Below are 23477 nucleotides of genomic sequence, written 5' to 3'. Positions count from 1 at the left end.
CTAGTGCTTTACCACTTGTGCCACAGAACCACTTCCAGCTTTTTTTGAGTAGTTTGTTGAAGATAAGTTTCAGGGATTTATTTGCCTGGGCTGGCTTTGAACCATGATCCTCAGATCTCAGCCTCCTGAGCAGCTAGGATTGCAAGTGTGAACCACCAGGTTAAGGTCTTTTTAAAGGGTAACAGCAATACTTAAAAAACAATATTTTGGAAATTAACTGTAAAACTGGGGGGAAGGGGAGGTTTAGTGAGAGGTAAAGTGAGAGAAAAATGAGGGCGGGGGTAACAAGTTTGACAAAAAATGTATTCACTACGCTACGTATGTAACTATGACCCCTCTGTACTAACCTTGACAGGAAAATTAAATTTAAAAGGAAAAAAAGGAGTCCTTTTAAAAAATAAATTGCTGAATTGTTTAGGGAAAAATTTTATTGTCTATAAGTATTTTTACAAAAGAGGTTCCATATCACAAGGCAGTTTATAAATACAGTGCTTCTTGATCACTGTACTTTTCAAGTAGTTCTTTTAATCATTTCTTTAATATTAAGACTTTTTCTTTAAAATTTGAGGTGAGCTCATTTCTTCCTCAATGAAAGCAGAAACTTACATTAAAAATTCTGACTGCTAATCATATTAGTACAAAGATTAGAATCTTATGGAAAAAGACTTTTTGCAAACTTTATATGTAAATGTAATAGATAGAGAAGATGGACTCTTGTGGTGTACGTTGATTTTTTTAAAAAAACTAATTTTATTTTGGGTCTTTCTTTCATCATACAATATACTTAAAAATAGAATAGTGGCTTAGTTCAGAGCTGCAAGCCTGTAATTCCTGCACTTGGGAGACTGAAGTAGGAAGATTGAAAGTTCAAGGCCAGTTAGGCCTACATAGTGAGACCCTATCTCTAGAAATCCCTAGAAGCAAAACAAAATAGAGACTTCACTTAGAATAATCTCTGACTACCAGGTAATAATCAGCCATGTTAAAGAAAGATAATCTCTAAAAAGCCATATTTTAATAATGCTAGTTGTTTTCTCCTTTAGGAAAACAATTTGGCATCTAAAGATTGTCTCCAAGTTTATCTTCGAATAAGACCATTCACACGGTCTGAAAAAGAACATGAGTCTGAGGTTTGTGTTGAATTTAATTGGATTTTAGTATCTTATTAGACAAAAAGTGTCATTATTTATTAGATGTTTTTTCCCCTAGGGCTGTGTGCATGTTCTAGACTCACAGACTGTTTTGTTGAAAGATCCTCAAAGCATTCTTGACCGGTTAAGTTTGAAAAATGCTGGACAAGTGGTACAGAAATTCAGTTTTTCCAAAGTGAGTACCTATGTGGTAACCTTGTGAAGTAACTACCTTGTGAGGCTGAATTTGGGGGACATGGAGAAGGGTGATTGAGAATTGATCATTAGGCTCTGCACCTTTCCATGGTCCCCTACCCCTGTCCACCAATTTTTTTGTTTTATGAGACTTGGATTAGGTTATATTGCTGTATAATTGTGTATAACAACAATTTGTGCTTATTGAGCTTAGGTATTTGGTACTGCTATTTTTTTTAAGAATAAGACTCATTTCAGGTTTATAAATACATAATTGAAAGTAAGTCACTGCATTGTTGTTGTTTTTTAATTTAAAGAATGTTCTTTTAAATATGGGTGAAAATTTGGCTGAGTGGGTGAAATTTCTATCTTGAAAACTTGCCATGATTGATACTTACCCATTAAGTGTACTGTTGGTAGTGAAAATATCATGTCTGCTTTGAAAATAAATTTGGAAAACTAATGGTTAAAATCTGAGCCATGAGGGATAGGATGAAGTTCATTTGAATGTTAGCTTGAATAAAAAAACATGTCTTGAAAATGCTTCTTTAGGTTTTTGGACCAGAAACTTCCCAGAAAGAATTCTTTCAGGGTTGCATTATGCAGTCAGTAAAAGACCTCTTAAAAGGACAGAGTCAGCTGGTTTTCACATATGGACTAACTAATTCAGGAAAAACATACACATTTCAAGGTAAATATTTTGGCTAGAAAAGAAAAAGAAACAAGAAGTAATGGTAATTGCTCAGTATTATCTTAATTGTATATAGTTAGTTTTCTGTTATCTGGTATGCATTTTTTCTCTACTTTCAATTAAATTGGCTATATTAAATCTGCATTTCTCTGTGTGTGTGTGTGTGTGTGTGTGTGTGTGTGTGTGTGTGTGTGTGTGTGTTTTCTAAGGCAAGTAGTATATCAACCATATCCCCAATCCTCTATGGTGGCTTTTAATTCATTTATGTGTATATGATAGGGAATGAGACAAATACAGAATTAGTGTGATACATAGAATTAATCGAGGATGAAAAGTGAAACATTGTTTTACTTTGTGATTATGGTTGATTGGAAAGCTTAATATTATGGTCTGATGTGAATGTCAAATTTCAGGTTTCTTTATTAGATTAAAAATAACATGTTACTAACATTTAGGAGACCAAAGTGATGGAAAACTGAGGAGTCCCTCAAATTCTCTCACTTTTGCTTAATTGCTCTCTTACTTGTAATAAGCAAAGGAGCTACTTTTCTACTGTTCTGAGAGAATAAAATGTAATAATTCTTCTCTAGGCACAGAAGAGAATATTGGCATCCTGCCTAGAACTTTGAATATACTGTTGGATAGTCTTCAGGAAAGACTGTATGTCAAGATGAACCTTAAACCACATAGATCCAGAGAGTACTTAAGGTTATCACCAGACCAAGAAAAAGAAGAAGGTTCTAGCAAAAATGCATTACTTCGACAAATTAAAGAGGTATGGAAATGTTTTAGTGTGCAATATATATAAACATTTTATAAAATCTTTCATCATATATTTAGATTGTTTCACTGCATATTGTGATGTGTTTTATTGTTATGTTTCTCTTTTTAAGAAAAATATTAAATCTATTATTTGCATTATCTCCTACTTATTTTATATTGGACAAAAAAGGTAGTTTTAGTATATAAATGTAAACAATCACAAAGTCCTTTGGATCATAGAATCAACATCACACTTCCTCTGTAATGAGGAATAAAAATTCTGTTTTCTATTATAAAAGTAATGTATATGAGCAAAATTGAGTACAGAATATGTGAGAAATAAAAAAGTGAAAGTTTCTTAAACTTAAGTGGTTTCCTAAAGTGAAACCACTATTAACATTTCAATCTTAACACTATTAACATTTCAAACTATTTTATTTGTATACTTTATATAACCATTTATATAGTATGTTCTATAAATACATCTCATATATTTACTTTATAAACTCAAATATTGAATAATAAGTCATTTTATGCCCATTCTGTTACATAGCCATCATATATTTTAAAATAATTTTCTGTTATAAAGCAATTTTCTGCAATAGCAATAAAAAGTTACAAAATAACCTGCATGGATTAAAGAATAAAATTGAAATATATTTGTATATTTACTAATTATCTCTGACTTGTAAGGATTATACATATTGGCATTTGTATTACTTTCTCACATTTCTTACTGACATATTTAACTAGGAAAAACTATAATAAACCTACCAAATTGAGTTGATACAAGGTTGTGATTTGCTTAGTGATGTACTATGTGTGCATGTATGTGTGTATGATATATATATATATAATTTGTGTGCGTGTGTGTGTATGTATATGTGTTAGTAGGGCTTGAACTTAGGGCTTTGTGCTTACTTGACAAGCTCTACCATTTGGCCCATACCTTCAGCCCAGTGGATAACTTGTTTGTATAATCTTAACTTAAAATGTTTTAAAACCTTAAAAAAAATCTTCCTTGTTTTTTAGGTCACTATGCATAATGACCGCTATGGTAAGGTTTTCTTTCTCACTTCAATTTGTTGCTGAGAAGAATACATTTGAAAACTTTGTCTTTCAATTTCTCCTAGTAGTATAGTTTCTTTTTTGGGGAAGAGTTTTAATTCAGGTCCTTCCTTTCTGGACAGGTGAACTACCACTCAAGCCACAGGCTCTCAGCCCATGACATGGCACAGTGTCTGAGTAATAATAACATGACTATGCAAATTATCAATAACTGTAACGTTGCATTTAATTTAAATTTCCCAAATAATCTTTCACCAGTTATAACTTCCATGTTGAATCAAGAGATGCTCTTTTTTTCTTTGTACCTTACATTTAATTTAAATTTTATTAATTAGTACATCTTTCAAAAGAAAGGCTAAGAAGAAGTAAAACTTTGGTGGTTGCAAATACTATACAAGTAAATAGTATTTGTTCCAAAAAAGTGCTTAAATTCAGAGATGGGAATATGGGACCTTGGGACCTTATTAAGACCAGTGAATTCACCAACAGTCAGTATCCTCTTCATAAACTTTATTTCAGCTGCCGACTGATGTCCATTTGTATTGATAATTTTGTATGGCCTAAGAATGATGTAAGCGCTAAATGGCCTTTAGTATGAAAGAAGTTCCTCATCCTAGAATAGTCAAAAGATTAAGAATAGGGAGATTTTCAAATCTGTGCGTTTTGGTCTGGTCTTCTGTCTTATTTGTAGTTAGTTGGTTAATGTTATGCTTGTTGATTTATGTTATGCTTAATTGATTAATGTTATGCTTATTTTTTTCTCTCTCACTTTTAAAATAGGAAGCTTAATGAACTCTTGGAACAGCTCAGAATTGGAAGAATCCATGAAAGATTGTGAACAAACTAGCTTGAATATGGATAATAATATAAAATTCTCTATATGGGTTTCTTTTTTTGAGATTTACAATGAGTGTATTTATGATTTGTTTGTTCCTTTGTCATCTAAATTCCAAAAGAGAAAGATGCTACGCCTTTCACAAGATGTTAAGGGTTATTCTTTTATAAAAGGTACACTAATGATTTTTTAAAATTTTATTGCTCAAAAATTTTCTTTTAGGCTTTCTAATAGCTATAGGAAAAAATACAGATTTTAAATTCTTTATACCTATTATTAAAAATTAAGAGAAGTTTATTCTCTGGAAGTATGTTTTGACATGTTTATTACATTTGAATGTAAAAGGATCTAGTTTGGTACTATGCTTAAGTATTACTAGCTGATTATTGATAGTGAAAAGCTGAATTTTTAATATATTAATTTGCTATTTTGAACAGTGTTCATATTTTTTGAAATGTTTTTCTATACTGTATTTCTAATTTTTTAAGAGAAGTACAGTAGGAAATATATATGCATATCATATATACATATATAATTGTTGCAACCCATAAGTTTAATTATATCTGCTCTGATTTTTTAGAAGACCAAATTTGCTTTCGTGGTTTACTATTGAACATAGTCTGTAAAGCCTCATAACTAAATAACTTGGAGGTGTATTTGTCCTTTTCTTATTGCCTATAAGTATTTTTCTTTTTTTTTTCTCTTTGCCAGTAATGGGATTTTAACAAAGGCCTTGTGCTTAGTAGGCTAGCATTTTACCATTTGACCCATGCTTCCAGCTTCAATCTTACTTTTCTGCTGGTCATTTTGGAGATGGAGTTTTATCAAACTTCACTGCCCAGCCTGGCTTGGACCTCTTTTCCCCAGATCTCAGCCCCTGAATAGCTAAGATTATAGGCATGGGAGCCTGGTTTCTTATAAGAGCTTCTCATTTTCTCTTTGACAGTCTGTTGAAGAGTATGTATGTTGTATTTTTGTATAACTTAAATATTAAACATAATCCCCTATATTGCTCCTTTTTCTGAGTATGCAGTAGCTCAATTAGTTAACTCTACCTTCAGTGTGTGTTAGAAGGAAGGTGTTATATGTTACTGGGAAAATAACTTGAAAGAGTGTTTATATTGTGTATCAAATCTTACATTTTTGTAAAGTGAAATGTGTCCTTTTTATGTTTTAAAGATCTACAGTGGGTTCAAATATCTGATTCCAAGGAAGCATGTAGGCTTCTAAAGTTGGGAATAAAGCACCAGAGTGTTGCCTTCACAAAACTGAACAATGCTTCTAGTAGAAGGTAAGACATCAGCCCTGTGGAATAATCCTGTAGCACTCATGGTCTTTGATACAAATTGCAATACAACTAATTTTAAAGTAGATCTTTTAAAAGGTCTCTGATATGCTGAGTTCCCAGGCATAAAATCCTATAGATAGAAGAGCACTGAACATTATCAGTGCTATATGCATATAGCTATTTGTTCCCTAGTGGCACTGAGGTTTGAAATCAGGTCTTTATCCTTGTTAGCCATGTGCTCACCCTGTGAGTGATCAGGCCCTTTTTATTCTTTTAGTTATTTCTCACATAAGGTCTTACATTTTTTTTGTGAGACCAATCTTTCACAACAATCTTCTTTCCATGTAGTTGAAATTACAGTAGATGTTACCATGCTTGGCTTATATGTTGAGATAAGAGTCTTGCTACCTTTTGCCTGAGCTAGCCTCAAACTGATCCTCCAGATCTCTGCCTTTGGGATTGATGGGATTATCAGTACTATTTCTTAACAAGGGATTCATTAATTTTCTTTTCTTTTTTTTTTTTTTTTTTGCCAGTCCTGGGCCTTGGACTCAGGGCCTGAGCACTGTCCCTGGCTTCCTTTTTTTTTGCTCAAGGCTAGCACTCTGCCACTTGAGCCACAGCGCCACTTCTGGCCATTTTCTGTATACGTGGTGCTTGGGAATCGAACCTAGGGCTTCATGTATGGGAGGCAAGCTCTCTTGCCACTAGGCCATATCCCCATCCCCTCATTAATTTTCTGTATTAATGTTTTGTCTCATTTTTTTGATTTGCTTAGCTTAGTGGCCTTAGCTTAGTGGCCTTTTCTCACTGTCTTCTCCCTCCTCCCACATGACAAACAGTTTGTCCATAACCTCAAGGGATTAAAGAAGGATGCTTTGATGAGCAGGATATGGGGGACAGAAGACAAAGGGAATAAGTTTCATCAGTGAAACTTTTTAAACACTTTCAATGTTTTAAAATCCTCTTTCAATACTTACTACTCAGTTGGACACATAATGATATGTGATCCTGATAATACCAATACATGTTTTGCTGTAGGTATATCTTCAATGAACATTAGCTATACCTAATGCTATTATGTGTAATAATGCATTGTTTATAAGAAAATTGAATATTATAAATGATTTCATTGTCAGAAATTGAAATGTCAAGAGGAAAAGGTGTGAAGGATTTGAGCCAGGCAATTAGTTTGGGCACATAGGTAACAGTAGATATACTGTTCATGTATCTGCCAGCATGTTGGAAAAGTACAGCAGTGTGGACTAGAGCTGATACAAGAATATAAACTTAGATCCATGTAAATGCCTGTCTTTCCTATTTAGAATGCAAAATTTAAAATGGAATCATAACCTTTGATCTTTGTATGTTTCTTTTAGTCACAGCATATTTACTATTAGAATATTACAGATTGAAGATTCTGAAATGCCTCGTGTGATTCGAGTCAGTGAGTAAGTTGAACATTCTTTAAATCCTAATTATCTTCAATATTTTGAAGAATTTTCCAGTAATTTTTGCTTTTTACTTAGACTGTCTTTATGTGATCTTGCTGGTTCTGAACGAAGCATGAAGACACAAAATGAAGGTGAAAGATTAAGAGAGACTGGAAACATCAACACTTCTTTATTGACCCTGGGAAAATGTATAAATGTTTTGAAGAACAGTGAGAAGTCAAAGTGAGTGTTATTAACATGATAAGTATTATGATCTTTAAACTTTTAACTTTGCACAGTTTGCAAAATGCTTTTTAAAAACCCCTGCTTATGTAATGACTAGATTATGCAAAAATTAGCTAGAAGTCTTTATTGGATTTTTTAAGAAGTCAGTTGAATGGATGCTATGGTTTCCGTCATAGGGAATAATAAGTACGAGTTTAGGCTAGTCATAGCAGAAGATCACAGTAGCCCACACATAAGATGATGCTAAGTGAAATGAACTCCACATTATGGAAATAAGTTTTATATCATTGTTGTAATTATTTTCAACATGCCATGTAAAACAGTAAAAAAAAAAGAAAAAGTCAGTTGATGTCAGTGATGCATCAGGTAAATTCAGTATTTTCAATAGTAAATGTTCACTAGTAGACAATTAGAAAGTGTTATATGATGTGTGTTACTATCTGAAACCAGCTTTTTTTTTTTTTTTTTTTTTTTGTCAGTACCAGGGTTTAAGTTGAGGGCCTGAAGCTTGTTTGACTGAGGTTCTCTCACTTGAGCCACATCTCCAGCCTGGCTAATTTAGAGATTAAGTCTCATGAACTTTTCTGCTCTTGTGCTTTCAAATCAAGATCTTCTGTATCTCAGTCTCCTGAGTAGTTAAGATTATAAACATGAATTACTTGCACTTAGTTTAAAGCCACTTTATTCTAATTTATATGTTGTGTGTGTGTTTCTTTTTTCTACATGTAATAGATTTTTGCATTATACAATATTTTAGGCTAAGCTGGCTAGATCCTTCTGTTCTAACTAAATAGAAATCATGGTAGGCAAGGAGAAGCTTCTTTAATTATTATGGACACTTGCATGTATTCTAGGTGGTGAAATAGACAAGTGTAGTCAGTTATGAGCCTTTGATTAGCTGGTTGAAGGGTTTTCCGACCTCTGGATTCAGCCCCAAGGCTCTTGACAGTTAAAGAATTGGCCTAGGGTTTGGGCCCAAGATTTGATGGCTAGGGCAAAGCACAGAGTATTAAAAAGCTCTATCAAGAGAGGAGGCTCTGTGAAGCAACCCCTATCCCAGCTGACTTGTGGCATTAAGTGTTACAGCTCTTTGTATCCTAGGTAATTTGAGAGAGTAAAGGCTATGTTTCCATTGCCCACTGATACTCTGTTGCCTATTGCCTGCCTCTGTTCCTCCTGTCAGTTTTGCCTGGGCAATTCCCTTGTTAGACTTGGCCTGCTGTCAGGTGGCTTCCACTTTGCTACTGCTGCTTCCTAATCTTTGTGTAATGAGCTCAACAAAGGTAGGCAAGACCACTGGAAAGAACATTTTTTTATTGAGATCTGATGCTGTAACAGGGAGACAGTCAGGGGCAGTGCAACTCTTTAGCTGCTAGCAAAGTGAACTGAGCAGCCTGCTTACACAGCCAGGAGGAAGGGACAAGGTTTTGTTAGCACCATTCATGCCATTTCCCTCATATTTATTTGCATGTCATAGTACAATTTGTTATTCAAATGGAGTATTATAATGTGTTTGCACCAATCACAAGATCCTTACCAAGTGGTTTTCTGTTCAAACAGAGCACCTTCCAAAAGGGTGTTAAGGCAAGCAGCAAAGCATAGAGTCCCTGCCTGATGTGTCAATAAAGATGCTGATTTAAAGATCTTTGGGCCAGATAGCTAGCACTAAGTTCTGATAACCAGGAGGTTTATCTGGCAAGAAGAGGCCCTTCCACATTCCACAGAGGCAAATATAGGAATGACCCTGTGATGACCTTGGTCTTACCAGGGTCTGACCAGGGTCTTACCAGTGCCAGGGAATCTTAGTTTGAGACCATTTCGTATCTATAGGGGGTCTGAGCACAGCATCTCGACAAATTTGTGCATGCACAGGATGCTTATTTGTTACTGAAGCTACACCATCAGTCAATCTGTCTGTCAGAGTTCATGCTAAATAAACCCTGGGTCTCTGTAGGCTTGCTGGAGACTTCTGTTCTTTTGCAGCATATTTCTCTTCAATAAACTTCTATTGTGTATGTTTTGTGTCTTGTTTGAATTCTCTAGCAAGGCAAAAGAATTGAAGTTAAACTGTGTAGAATTTTGGTAATATATTATGATGTTTAGTTGCATCCTAATAATAGTACTTAGAACCAAGGGCTTATCAGTCACCATACTTTAGTAATATTTAATAGTGCTTTAACAATGCTTACTTCTGCCCCCAGCATTCCCTGGAAAGATGATCCATTGTTTAGATGTTTTAGATTTCATTGTTTAGATGTTTTATAACATCTGTTGTATAATTGCTCTATGTTAGAGAATACAGCCCAGTAAATTTTTGCTAGTATTATTTTATCGGTAAACAAAGTACTATTACAGATGGAACTAGTTAGTCTAGTAATCTATTGTGTAAGCCTATATGGTAGTTGGATTATTTATCAACAACCTGACTTAAAAGATATATCTGGCTGTTTTTTGATTGATGGATTTGTGTTAGACTTGAACCTAGAGCTTGGCACATGCTAGGCAAGCATCTTACCACGGAACAATTCTTTATCCTCATGAAATTTGTTTTTAACTTATTATATTAAACATTTTTTTGTTATTTTATTTATTTTAGATTTCAACATGTTCCTTTCCGGGAAAGTAAACTTACCCACTATTTTCAAAGTTTTTTTAATGGTAAAGGGAAAATAAGTATGATTGTCAATATCAGCCAATGTTCCTTTGCTTATGATGAAACACTCAATGTACTAAAATTCTCAGCCATTGCTCAAAAGGTAAATATATTTAGATTTCTGCACAGTTTCTGAAACTTCCTTTTACTAGCATATTAAGTTTTCTTTGAAGTCATATGTTTTTTATTTAATATTTTAAGCCTGGAAAATAAAATGTAAGTATCTTTCCAAATAGAAAGACACGGGAAAGTTGGAAATTTGCTCTGCACGACTAAAATGACCTTTAGTGAGATACACATTAATCATAAACATAAGTTACAGATTAATGACTATTCTTATAATGAGTTTCTACTGAGACATTCATCTGGATTGTGATGAATAATCAGAAACCCTTTGCTAGAAGTAATATTGAAAACTTAACCTAAAAAGGTAGATGAACCTGTAGTTAATTTGTGTGTACAAGTAGATTTTTTTTCTCAGAATTTTCATGTAGTGAGGCTAGTTCCTTTTTGCATATTTATTTGCATAGCTGAGATTATCATGTAAGTTGTCACTTGAATCACTTGAACTAATTTATAAAATTAGTTACTTTTAGTGCAAAATTCTTTCCATTTTTTTTTTTTTGTTTTACCAGTCACATTGGTTGTCTTCACAGGTTTGTGTTTCAGATATTTTAAATTCTTCTCAAGAAAAATCTTTGGGATTTGTTAAGTCTTCTAATGATGTATCATTGGACAGTAATTTGGATAACAAAATATTGAATATAAAAATAAATAACATCTCATGGGAAAATAGTCTAGAGGATCTGGTGGAAGATGAAGATCTGGTGGAAGATGAAGATCTGGTTGATAATCTAGAAAAAGCTGAAGACAAATTAAATGTGGAAACTGAAATTACTGATGAAAATCTAGATAAAACATTAGAGGAAGATAAGGCTTCTGGTAGCCATCAAGAGAGCAGAGTATGTATTTACAACTCATACTTGGATTGTTTTGTTAAAGTTAACCATTATTAATAGAACTTAGTCTTTTTGTTGTTCTTGTTGCTTTGTTTTTGGTAGTGCTAGAGTTTGAATTGATGTTCTTGCACTTTATCACTTGGGGCATATCTCTAGCCATTAGTTATCTTTAAACATGTTGTCAATATTGTCTTAGGGTGTACTTATTTTCTAAGATTTTTAATATTTTCATGTTTTAGAAGTTGTTGGACTTAATAGAAGACTTGAAAAAAAAACTAATAAATGAAAAAAAGGAAAAGTTAACATTGGAATATAAAATTCGAGAAGAAGTTACACAGGAATTTACTCAGTATTGGGCTCAACGGGAGGCTGATTTTAAGTAAGTTTTTTTTCATCTTGTAAGAATGAAAAAATTTTGTTTTTTAATCCTAGTTTATTTTTCATTAAGTGGCTTTTGAATTATGATGTTTTAATTTGCAATAGCTGTTATTGTACACTTTTTTTGCTTTTAATCTATAATATATTTTATCTTAGGAATTCAAATTGAAAATGTATTGCCTTTTCATTTTTTAATGTAATTATTTCTGCTTTTAAGGGAAACACTCCTTCAGGAACGAGAGCTATTAGAAGAAAGTGCTGCACATCGTTTAGCAATCTTCAAGGATTTGGTTGGTAAATGTAACACTCAAGATGAACCAACAAATGGAGTTTTTGCCATGAAAATGGAAACTGAAGTATGTTAATTGAAATGAAACATTTAAAGGCTTCAGAGAGGTTTTGGTATAGAATTTAGTGTACCACATTAATGATGACTAATGTTAATGTAGTTTTAGCTTAGAATTAAAACAATATTTACTTTGTTGTTTTGTTTTAATTAGGCCTACTTTACAGAAGTATAAACAAATTGATTTCATTTTTATTTGTGTGTGTGTATGTGTGTTTTACAGTTAGGATCTTGTTATATAGTTTGAGCTGACATCAAACTCACAGTCCTGAGTCAGCCTCTGGAGTGGTGGGATTACAGACATATACCAGTATTAGATGTATAGCTTTTGAATTTGGAGATTTTTGTATCTCTTGTATTTATGTTCTATTTTGGTATTTCTTTTTAAAACTTCTATTAGCATATGTTAGTTTTAGGAAGGGAGTTTCCTGTGACATTTCCACATATGTATACAATGTATCCTGATCATTTGCCCTCACCATCTGTCATACTATTCTAATCCTTTCTTCTTAGGTTTCATTTTTATGTTCATACATGCAAATTCTGTTTACCATATTAATCCTCATACATAATTCTTCCCTTTTCCTCCATTAGAGCTTGTTTTGTTTTGTCATTCTTGGTGTGTGTGTGCATGTGAGCACACCCATGTATGCATTTTTATTAATTGCACAAAAGAATTCACTACTCTGGTATTTCAGATGAGCATATCTTAGGTTTTGCCCTCTGTTTTGCTTTTTGATATTTCTCATGATACTGTCTTGATTGTAGGTAGATTTAAAAAGTTGTAAATTTTATTATTAAATTAAAAAGAAAAGATACAAAGGAATTCTATAAGGGATTTTAATCTACTATCCTGATTAAAACAGTATTTATATTTTAAGAGAGTTGCTCTTGCTGAATAACTATTGTATCCTACTCATTTTAGCTTTTTCATTGGGGAAGAGTTTCCTTTTATAGTTCAGGCTAGTCTTGCACTCACATATACTTTTGTGAGGAACTACACTTCATGTTCCATATAATGGAATATGAATTAATGGAACATAAACTTGTCATAATTGGGAGATGCTTTATTTACTTAAAGAATCTCAAGTTGTGAATCTTTTTTGTTTTAAAACTGTCTAAACCGGGTATTAACACATTTCATGTTGAAATCCGCATTAATGTTAGATGTGGTTTTTGCTATTTTTAGGAGGCACATAATTATGTCAGATTTGAAGATATTATTGATTCTCTTCAAGATGATGTCTCTGGTATTAAGAAACAGGCTGAAATTGCTTACTTACACATTACATCTCTTGCTGATTCTCAGGAAGCTATTGCTTGCTTGCAGCTAAATTTTAATCAAGTTAAAGACGAACTAGCTAGAACCAAAGAAGAATTAATCAAAACCAAAGATGAGTTAAAAAAAAGAAGAACTGGTAAGTGGATATATTTTACTCATATTGAGATACTACAAACACATAAATATATAGTTGATGAGTACAAGAGTTTTACATCTTATTTACTAAGTTGTTTTAATATATGGTTTAAAATAAGGGTCGAAGAATTTTGCCATTTGCTTTACTGTAATTACTAAAACATGTTCTACCTTTATTTACCAAGATAACTAGAAAAAGGGAAAAAAATCCAACAAAGTTTTGTAGTAACTTCATAAGAACAACAAAGAACCCCATAGGAAATTGTAAAAGTGTTATTTTTAATTTTTTGTGAAATCTCATAGTGTAAAAGCTTCTGCTCTATACTTACAAGTTTATAAACAACTGAGTTTATAATAGTCTGAGGTTACATTTTATCTCTGGGATTCAGTGAGATATAAGTCATATGTATACACATGCATATTTGTGTATATATGCACATGCATATGCATACACAAATACATGTACATGAATTGACATATCCATATCCTCATGCACATACATACATAAATATGATTGTGATGTCTGGATTCTTAAGAGAAATGAAATTCACTGCTCTTTGTTATGTGAAACAAAATAAGTAGAAAATATCAAGTCATTGGGGTCTGTGCATTATGCAGCATACTAGAAAGGCAATGGATATGCTATTTAGTTTATGTCACTCAGTTTCTTCCAGAGTTTTGAAAGTAGTTTTCTAAAACATTACTGTCTTGTAAATAAGTTAACAAATGAATATTGGACTGAACACTGTGCCTTTTAAGTTCTGTCAATCCTTTCTTGAATGTAACATACTGCTATAGCTCTTGCCTCACAGCTATACAGTGTTCTGTTTTTTTAGATACTTTGATATTTCTTTTTATATTCTCTTTATCTTTGCAGAATTGGATTCATTGATTCAAGAACAAAAGACATTTAATAAGGTAATATAACCTTTATTATAACTAGATATGTAATTTAGGTAAACAAAGGGCCATGAATTATGACCATGTACTTTTAGTATATATTAAATATGTTTATATATTATATATAATTATATACAATATGTTTATTTTTTAAATTATATTATTATATAATATATTACACATAATATATTTTTACATATATAAATGTGTCTCTATACGTTTTTTTGCAGATAGTGAAGTTTCTTAAATATTACCAAACCATGTATAATATACAGCACAGCATCCCCCCTCCCAACCCCCCCCCCCCCACACACAGAGTGACCTTTTTGAAAACGCTTACCTAAAAAGGACTTGGTTTCTTTTCCTAATAGATAATTTTGTAAATGATCATTATACAACAGATGTTTCTCTCTTTTCTTTCTTTCTTTTTTTTTTTAAACAAGATTCATGGTGTTGATTAGATATATCTAATAGTGTATAGCATGTGAACAAAGGAATCTTTGGAAGAATCTGCAGAATCTTAGTAATTTTAGGTATTTACTCAATGAAGTAATGGATAAATATTACATTTATAGATCTAGAAATGAAATTGCATGTATATGCAGGGACAAACTGAGTTTAGTTACTTTAGCATCTAATACTTAAACAAGTAACCAAAATAGCTTTGAAAATACTTTTTAAAGCATGTTTTGTTTTGTTTGGTTTTAGATGGGGTCTTGTTGCCCAGTCTTATATCAGACTTGTGGACTCAGTCCTGTAGCCTTGGTCTCCTGAATAGCTACTGTTTTTGTTTTGTTTTGTTTTGTTTTGGCCAGTCCTGGGGCTTGGACTCATGGCCTGAGCACTGTCCCTGGCTTCTTTTTGCTCAAGGCTAGCACACTGCCACTTGAGCCACAGCGCCACTTCTGTCCATTTTCTGTATATGTGGTGCTGGGGAATCGAACCCAGGGCCTCATGTATACGAGGCAAGCACTCTTGCCACTAGGCCACATCCCCAGCTCCAATAGCTACTGTTTTACAATTCCTATTTTTTCCTTTATTTTATTTTCCAGAATAGAGTACTAGTTTTAAAAATTAAATTATATACTAATCTATGTAAAACAGAATATGAAGTCTATATAATCTTGCAATATTTATAGGCCACTTGGGATGTGCTAGTCTTTCAAATGTTTGTGTGTGTGTGTGTGTGTGTGTGTGTGTGTACTCATCTAAGTCTCAGAATTACTTCATGGTGTAGATGTTATTTTTGACTTTTATATGGAGATGTTAAATTGCTTGCCTACGGTAACTCAGATGAAGGTGGAGAAGCTAGCATCCAAACCCAGGTGGGCTGGTTCCCAATTCCTAACTAGTATATTATATTGTTTCTCTTTTGGATACATACCATGCTATTTTTCAAAGCAAAATGGTTATATTGTGCAGTATATTACTATTTAATCTTAAAATTTGCAGTTCTAAAACTTCAAAGAAGGGGAACCTGATGAGGTCATTCTGATAGGTACTAATACTAGGGGAGAAGTCAATTTGTTATGGAGCCCTGTCAATCTGATCAGTTTGTCAACAAGATTTTGTCATTTACTGGCCAAAGCGGAGGACTGATTATGAGAGAATGTAAGTGTGGTTATGACATGTGCTTTGCTTAGGGATATCTAAAACATTCCTTTACTAAAAAAAAAAATAAAATAAACCTATTGCTCTATGATTTAAAGTTGTTCTTATTTCTAGCTCATGGGAATAAAGCATTGCTGATTTTGCCATGTAAGATGGCCTTTTTTTTTTGTCTTAAAATACTCCCTGCCCAAATGGATTGTGAACCTTGATTACTTGATAGACTTTCCTTTAACTGCTAGTATTTTCCTCATTCTGGACAAGACAAATTGTATACTTTTTCTGCTAGCTTGTTCAGCTAGTTTTTGCCTTAAAATATAAATCATTGATTTCAAGGCTTGGTTTTAGCTCTGTGTATAGACTGAATATCTTTGAATATAATTTGCTAAAAGCTTTGGTTAAAACATTTTTCATAAAACTCTATTACTTATTTTCAAGAAGTTTCAGGTACAGAGTTGTTGAGTTTTTAGACTGGAAATTTGAGGTTTTTAATAAAAGGTTAAGAATCATTTTTCATACTTTTCAAAGCATGTTTTTTTGTGGGGGGATGGGGCTGATTATGTTGCCCAGCCTGTTATCAGACTTGTGGGCTCAGTCCTGTCACCTTGGATCCTAATAGTTGGGATGAAAGACTCTTAACATCAAGACTGTTCAAAGTGCATTCTGAATATGACCTTAGGGCTAAGGATGAAGTTACTTCCAAATATTACTCATTTGTCAGGGCCATCAGTTATTTTAAGAAATAACTTAGAGAAATTTCAACACGTTTAAAACTATGTTTTTTCCTTGAGAGGTGATCTTTGGAGCTTACAAATTTATTATAGCTTCCTATACAAATTAATCTTTATTTTATTTTAGGATGAGATTAGTATATCTTCTTTAGTCAACAAGAAATCATCTTGTGATGCAACAGTAGAAATGACTAACAGCAAAATCAAAATGTATTCAGAAAGAAAAAGATTGAATGAAAATGAACTTCAACAAGATGAGCCTCCAGCAAAGAAAGGTAACTACTTATAATTATTAATATTGTAATTATATTTAATATTCTAAAAATTATAATTAATGATGTTATAACTTATGATCAAAATTTCTAGCAGCAAGCTTTTAAGAAAGTTAATTCCTAAACTGTAAGATAGAAAATTTGTAAAATGGGAGGAAACTTAATTGACTAAGGGAAAATCCAAATGTGAAATTTTTTGTTAACATGTTACTGGTGGATGGCTGTATTTATTGACCATTTAAATAGGTACATTTTGCATATTATACTTTTTTTTTTTTTGGCCAGTCCTGGGCCTTGAACTCAGGGCCTGAGCACTGTCCCTGGCTTCTTCCGGCTCAAGGCTAGCACTCTGCCACTTGAGCCACAGCGCCGCTTCTGGTCGTTTTCTGTATATGTGGTGCTGGGGAATCGAACCTAGGGCCACGTGTATCCGAGGCAGGCACTCTTGCCACTAGGCTATATCCCCAGCCCCATATTATACTTTTATCACTTTCTTTAATATGCCTCTTAATTTTTTTACTCTGATTTTTCTTTTCTTTCAAGCTTGAACTCAGTGCCTTGCACTCTGTCTTGGCTTTTTCACTCAATGCTGATGCTCTACCACTTAAGCCACATTTCCACGTCTAGTTTTCTGTTACTTAATTGGAAATAAGAGTCTCATGGACTTGTATGCTTAGGCTCACTTCAAACTTCAGTCTTCAGATCTCTGCCTCCTTGGTAGCTAAGATTTCAGGCATGACCTACCAGCTATTCTGTGCCTTTAATAGTTAAAAATAGCTTTCATGCCAGGGACCAGTGATTTACAGTATCCTAGCTACTCATAAGATGGAAATCTGGGGATGGCGGTTTAGAGGCAGCCTGGGCAGAATAAGTCAAAAGTTTTACTTTCATTTTTAAAGACTTCTACTTTTTTTTATTGAGGTTTGTGTAATAAATAAAAATTTTCTTAATTTTAAAGGAGCTTCACTTGTTAGTTCAAGTGCCAGTGAAGAAAAAAAGAAAAGTGAAAAAATTGAACAGATTATTTCAGAAGATGGGGAAGAGAATAGATTTTTACAAGAAAGTAACGAAGAGCTGAAAACACTTGTCTTCAATGTTCAGAAAGAACTTAAAAATGAAGAAGAACAAAAAGCACAATTAAGTAAACAAATTGTTAGTTTGCAGGAAGAACTTTCTTTTTCTAAAAAGGAGAGCTTAACCTTACGTATTCAAATACAACAAATTCAGTCAAATTATGACAGTGCAGTTGCTGAATTACATGCACAGAAAGGTATAAATCAAAAACAGGAGGACGAAATCATGAAATTGTCAAAGGAGATAGAAACTGCTACAAGATGTATTACAAACAATGTCTCACAAATAAAAATAATGCAAACAAAAATAGATGAACTACGTTCGCTTGATTCAGGTTCTCAGACCTCAAATATAGACTTACTCAACCTTTGGGATTTGTCAAAGGGTTCTCAGGAAGATCGTTTGTCAAATATACAGTCACAGTCTTCAGATAAGCAGGATAAAGATTATCCTATTCAAGAACTCAGTAGGGAAAGTTCTTTCTACTCTAGTATTGAAGCCATTTGGGAAGAATGTAGGGAGATTGTGAAAGCTTCCTCCAAAAAAAGTCATCAGATCCAAGAACTGGAGCAACAAATTGAAAAACTGCAGGCAGAAGTAAATGGCTATAAGGATGAAAACAATGAACTAAAAGTAAGGGAGAGGGAAGATAAGAATAAAGATGATCTCCTGAAAGACAGAGAAAATCTTATACAGCAACTGAAAGAAGACTTTCAAGAAAAATGTGTTGCACTTTCTGAACTTACACAAGACATTGCTAGCTATAAATTGAAAATAAAGGAACTTGAAACAGTCTTAGAATCTCAGACAGATGCATGTAGGCATTTAGCTAAGTTACAACAAGATGTTTTGGAAAAGGACTCTATCATCTTAAAGCTGGAAGGGACTCTGGAGGAATTTCAAACAAACCTTCAGGATTCTGTCAAAAACAACAAAGATTTAAGTGAAAAGGAAGTTAAGTTGAAAGAAGAAATCATACAGTTAACAAACAGTTTGCAAGAAATGAAGCATTTACTTCAATTAAGAGGAGATGAAAAGGAAAACAACAGGCAGGAAACAGAAAAGTAAGCTAAACTTTACTTTGCTATATTGTTTGAGCAGATTGGCATAACTTAATATGTTAAAATGTAGCATGAATGATGTCAAATACACAGTCAACTTGATTGAAGAACTTGAACCCTTAGAAAAAATTTGTATATAAAGATGTGCCTATACAAATGTCATATGAAATACTCTATAGATCACTTGTAGTTTGCTTATTCCACATTTGTGAATAGATATGACTTTGTGAAGATTGTTAACAGTGCATTCAATGATACTAAGTGGCTAATCACTGTAAAAAAAAGTGTTAACTTTTTTTAGATTGAAAGAAGAGCTTGCTGAAAGCTGTGTTCTATCTCAGAATCTCAAAGCAGATCTTCAGAGAAAGGAAGAAGATTATGCTGAGTTAAAAGAGAAATTGATGGATGCCAAAAAGCAGATTGAACAAGTACAGAAAGAGGCAAGTTACTTGAAAAGTTATCTGGCCAATTTAACATTATGTATAAAGATGGTTTCCTTTTCTATCATTTATACATTATTTTAGTTTTAAATAGAACACTTATGAAATTCATAATTTTTCTTCAAGTGATAAAAACTGTTATTTTACAAAAGAAATTTTAACTACTTTCAACAAACTGAAGACCAGCAGTAAAAACCATGTGCTTTATATAGGGTTAGAATCCCTTCTCTGAATGACTGCTAAATTCATGTCCTTTCAAAAAAAAAATAGAGTAGTTTTTGGTTATAGATCCTATTTAGGATAGTACATTATAGTACATTTTTATAATAATTGAATGTAAAAGTAGGGTATTACATGATTTTAGATTCAAATTATACAAAGATAGTAGGGATAAGAAAATCATTTCTACTTTCTCAGCCATCAAGTGTTGACAATTATTTTCTTTTTTAAAAAATACTTTATAAATCAATTGTGTAAATCATTTTAATAGTATAATTTTTCTAATATTTTAAGGAAATCAATCTTTGAACAAGTAGCAATGTATTTTAAACTAAAAGTACTTTGGAAAATGTTTGGTTTTCTTTATAAACATTGCTTTGTAGGTATCTGTAATGCGTGATGAGGAGAAATTACAAAGGATTAAGATTAATGAATTGGAGAAAAAGAAAAACCAGTATTCACAGGAAATAGATATGAAACAACGAACTATTCAGCAACTCAAGGTAACAGTTTGGTTTCTAATGATAGCTTAAATCTCAGCTAGGCAAGTACCCTCAGCCCAAAGTTTTCCTAAGATGAGAGAAAACATAAACAACAACATTAAAAAATAAGTCCATAAGTGATTTACTTCTAATAAACAATATGGAAATGCAAAAATTAGCAACCAAGCAGAGTGCTGGTGGCTCATGCCTCTAATGCTAGCTACTCAGGAAGCTGAGATCTGAGGATCGCAATTCAAAGCCAGCACAGTAAGAGGCTCAGTGAGGCTCATTTCCAATTAACTACCAGAAAACTGGGAAGTGGCACTGTGGCTCAAAGTGGTAGAGCATTAACCTTGAGCAAGAAAGGTTGGACAGTGCCTATGCCCTGATTTCAAGCCCCACAAATCGACAGAACAACAACAACAAAAAATTGAAAAATTTAATAACTACAGCAGACATCAAGTCCTATCCTTTCATGAGAAACATTGTGAGTAGTCATATGGATGCCATATAGTTTCTGATTTTTTTTTTTTATGTGATCAGAGGCCACATTCCATTTTGTATTCCTCTGTAAGATTCATAAGGTCATTCTGTTCATGTGAAGCCATTAGACAAACCCAAATTGGAAATGTTTTTGTACAATGCCTGGTGGATGTAACATTTCAAGGTTTCTAAACAAAGCCTGAGGAATATTAGATTATTAAAGGAGACTAAAGAGACATGATAAGTACATGCAGTTATCCTGAGTAGGATAAAAATGGTTAATTACCGTGGAGTGCATAGTACAATTCACAGTACCATGTCCATGTTTGTTGTTAAAAGTATAAAGTGTTTTTTGTTTTTGCATTACTATTTTCCTTCACCCTGCCTTTTTCTCCAAGGTCAATGGAACTTGGAAGCTTGAGATTGATAACATTATAAGACACTGACTTCAGATTTAATTTGAGCTCTGTTTTCAGTATTATTAAGTACTTTTAAGTCTTAAAATTATATTTGCTTTTAATTTATATTCTTTAATATTGTAGGAACAACTAAATATTCAGAAAATAGAAGACATCAGACAACAGTATGAGGAAGTATGCAAAGGTCAGGAATAAATTTCTACTTTGTATGTTAAAATGACTTCAAATAGATAGTTGCAATAACAATTGATTTCCATTTTCATTTGAAAATTCTAATGTGAATTGAAGGCAACATAAGTTGTAACTTTTTCAAAAGACAAAAGTGCTCATTCTGATGAATTGGTTATGAACTTACTCCTATAGCTGGGCACTAGTGGCTCAAGCTGAGATTTTATTTTCCAGGTTTCATTCCAATCTGTTGTGTCCTTTGATCAAACAAGAGTTCAAATGTCAAGATAACCCCTCAATATATCAAAGAATGTGAGGAGCAAACTCAGCACTGTTCTGGCTCAGGGAGAACTGAGAGATGTACTTGTCCTGCTTGCTGGTCTCTGTGCTTTTAAAGATCCTGTCCAACAGTTCACTTCCTTTCATGGAAACGGAGCTTGTAGAAGTTTTGTGAATCAAAGGATCTAAATTTAGGTCTTTGGTCCTGTTTGTCAGGAAGTCCGCACCAGTATATAGTCCTTAGAACAGGTCTCAGTGCTTTCTGGTCTTGCCTAATAGTTCATCTCCATGTGTGGGAAGTGGTTGTGGATACCTTGATTCCAAGGGTCTGGGTACTGGGCACTGACCTACCCAGCAATCAATACAGGCAGTTAGAATACAGAATGCAAGCTCTGGAGGCAAAATACCAAGCCCAGCCCTGGAAGCAGAGTATTAAATCAGCCTTCATACTTTAAATCAGACTTAGTACTTTATTTCCACTGCAGAGAGGGCACTCCATACTGATGAAATGTTAGGGCACTGACTACCCTGGTATGTGCCATCATATGTTTCTAGTACCATACTCATCCTTACTGTGGGATCATGGCAAGGCATTTTCCCTCTTCTTAAACTTGCATTATGTGTACTTTAAGGAAGCCATCTTTTGATATTGATGCCATTTAAAGTAGTTCAAAGTTCAGTTATGCCTTTAGAGCTTTATTATCTCTGACAGCAGTAGTAGCTCTTTGATAGAAGCCCTGCTACTCTGTTCTATCACCACGGTCAAAAAACTCATCTGCTACAAACTCATATTTCATTTTTGTCTGTTTCTTGCATGCAAGGGTCAAATAAAATTGCTTAAGTCATCACTATAGCCATTTTCAAGAGTTGTAAAACAATTTTCGAGGAGATGATTTAACAAATACTAGAAATACATACATGATTTTGAATATTTTTCTAGAATGAGGACTTGATATTTTCAATAATAGGTCAAGCTGGGGTTGAGCCATTTTTGTTTATAGATGAGAAAAATTTTTATTTTGGCTTGAGAATATTAACAGTAAACAGTGTCTGCTGGGGCTGGGAATATGGCCTAGTGGCAAGAGAGCTTGCCTCGTATACATGAAGCCCTGGGTTCGATTCCCCAACACCACATATATAGAAAATGGCCAGAAGTAGTGCTGTGGCTCAAGTGGCAGAGTGCTAGCCTTGAGCAAAAGGAAGCTAGGGACAGTGCTTAAGCCCTGAGTTCAAGGACTGGCAAAAACAAACAAACAAAAAACTGTCAGCTAACAAAGTTTTTTTCTAAACATCAAAACTTACATTTATGAGTAGTACTGGGATAATTATATTCTGGATAGTTCATTTCATGTCAAAAGGTCCTTTTTCCATCTCTTTTCAGTCCTTCAAGCATTGATCTGTACATTTATTACATGTGTATGTGTATGTCTTTGTGTCATGTATACCAGTAATATTCTAGGTATTGAATATATACTAATGAATAAAACAAAGCTTCTAATCATCTGAGAATAATCATTGTAGTTGATACAGTGTATTTTAATTTTAGAAATATGTAAGGAAACTTGAATGTTTCTAACTTCTAAAATATTTTCTTCAAATATTCAGAACTGAATATTAAAGAGAAAATAATTAAAGACATGCAAATGACACTGGAAGAACAAGAAAAAACTCAAGTAGAACAAGATCAGGTACTTGAAGCTAAACTAGAAGAAGCTGATTGGCTGACCACAGGTAAAACAAAATTTCTTACAACTTAAAAACATAACTTTGGTTTTCTTTTCTTAGTTTTTTTCTCTTTTTAAAGTATTATAGTTTAATATCCTGTCTTTTGTCCTTTTTCCACTTTGATGGAAACTGATGTATCTAAGTAAAATTATATGTGTAAAGAAGGATACTCTTTATGGCTTTGGAATTTTCAGTTGCAAGCAACTCGTTGTTCC

General features: G+C 33.2%; 1 protein-coding gene across 1 annotated transcript in view; it reads left to right on the top strand.

The window, feature by feature from the left end:
• The window catches only part of Kif20b (kinesin family member 20B), a 44220-nt gene that overhangs the window by 3313 nt on the left and 17430 nt on the right, over positions 1 to 23477 (top strand). The window contains exons 3-23 of the mRNA XM_048338729.1: positions 1044 to 1130; positions 1210 to 1326; positions 1878 to 2016; positions 2607 to 2791; positions 3811 to 3835; positions 4627 to 4854; positions 5861 to 5972; positions 7349 to 7420; positions 7499 to 7645; positions 10245 to 10404; positions 10958 to 11263; positions 11500 to 11639; positions 11856 to 11994; positions 13174 to 13402; positions 14279 to 14319; positions 16768 to 16915; positions 17871 to 19050; positions 19349 to 19487; positions 20090 to 20209; positions 21214 to 21274; positions 23143 to 23268. Coding sequence (XP_048194686.1) covers positions 1044 to 1130; positions 1210 to 1326; positions 1878 to 2016; positions 2607 to 2791; positions 3811 to 3835; positions 4627 to 4854; positions 5861 to 5972; positions 7349 to 7420; positions 7499 to 7645; positions 10245 to 10404; positions 10958 to 11263; positions 11500 to 11639; positions 11856 to 11994; positions 13174 to 13402; positions 14279 to 14319; positions 16768 to 16915; positions 17871 to 19050; positions 19349 to 19487; positions 20090 to 20209; positions 21214 to 21274; positions 23143 to 23268 — 3901 coding nt within the window. The remainder of the gene's footprint in view (positions 1 to 1043; positions 1131 to 1209; positions 1327 to 1877; positions 2017 to 2606; positions 2792 to 3810; positions 3836 to 4626; positions 4855 to 5860; positions 5973 to 7348; positions 7421 to 7498; positions 7646 to 10244; positions 10405 to 10957; positions 11264 to 11499; positions 11640 to 11855; positions 11995 to 13173; positions 13403 to 14278; positions 14320 to 16767; positions 16916 to 17870; positions 19051 to 19348; positions 19488 to 20089; positions 20210 to 21213; positions 21275 to 23142; positions 23269 to 23477) is intronic.

This window comes from Perognathus longimembris, chromosome 2 (assembly GCF_023159225.1).
Source record: "Perognathus longimembris pacificus isolate PPM17 chromosome 2, ASM2315922v1, whole genome shotgun sequence".
NCBI classification, from domain to species: Eukaryota; Metazoa; Chordata; class Mammalia; order Rodentia; family Heteromyidae; genus Perognathus; species Perognathus longimembris.
The sequence above is the reverse complement of the archived record's forward strand: the minus strand, read 5'-3'. Positions and strand labels throughout refer to the sequence as shown.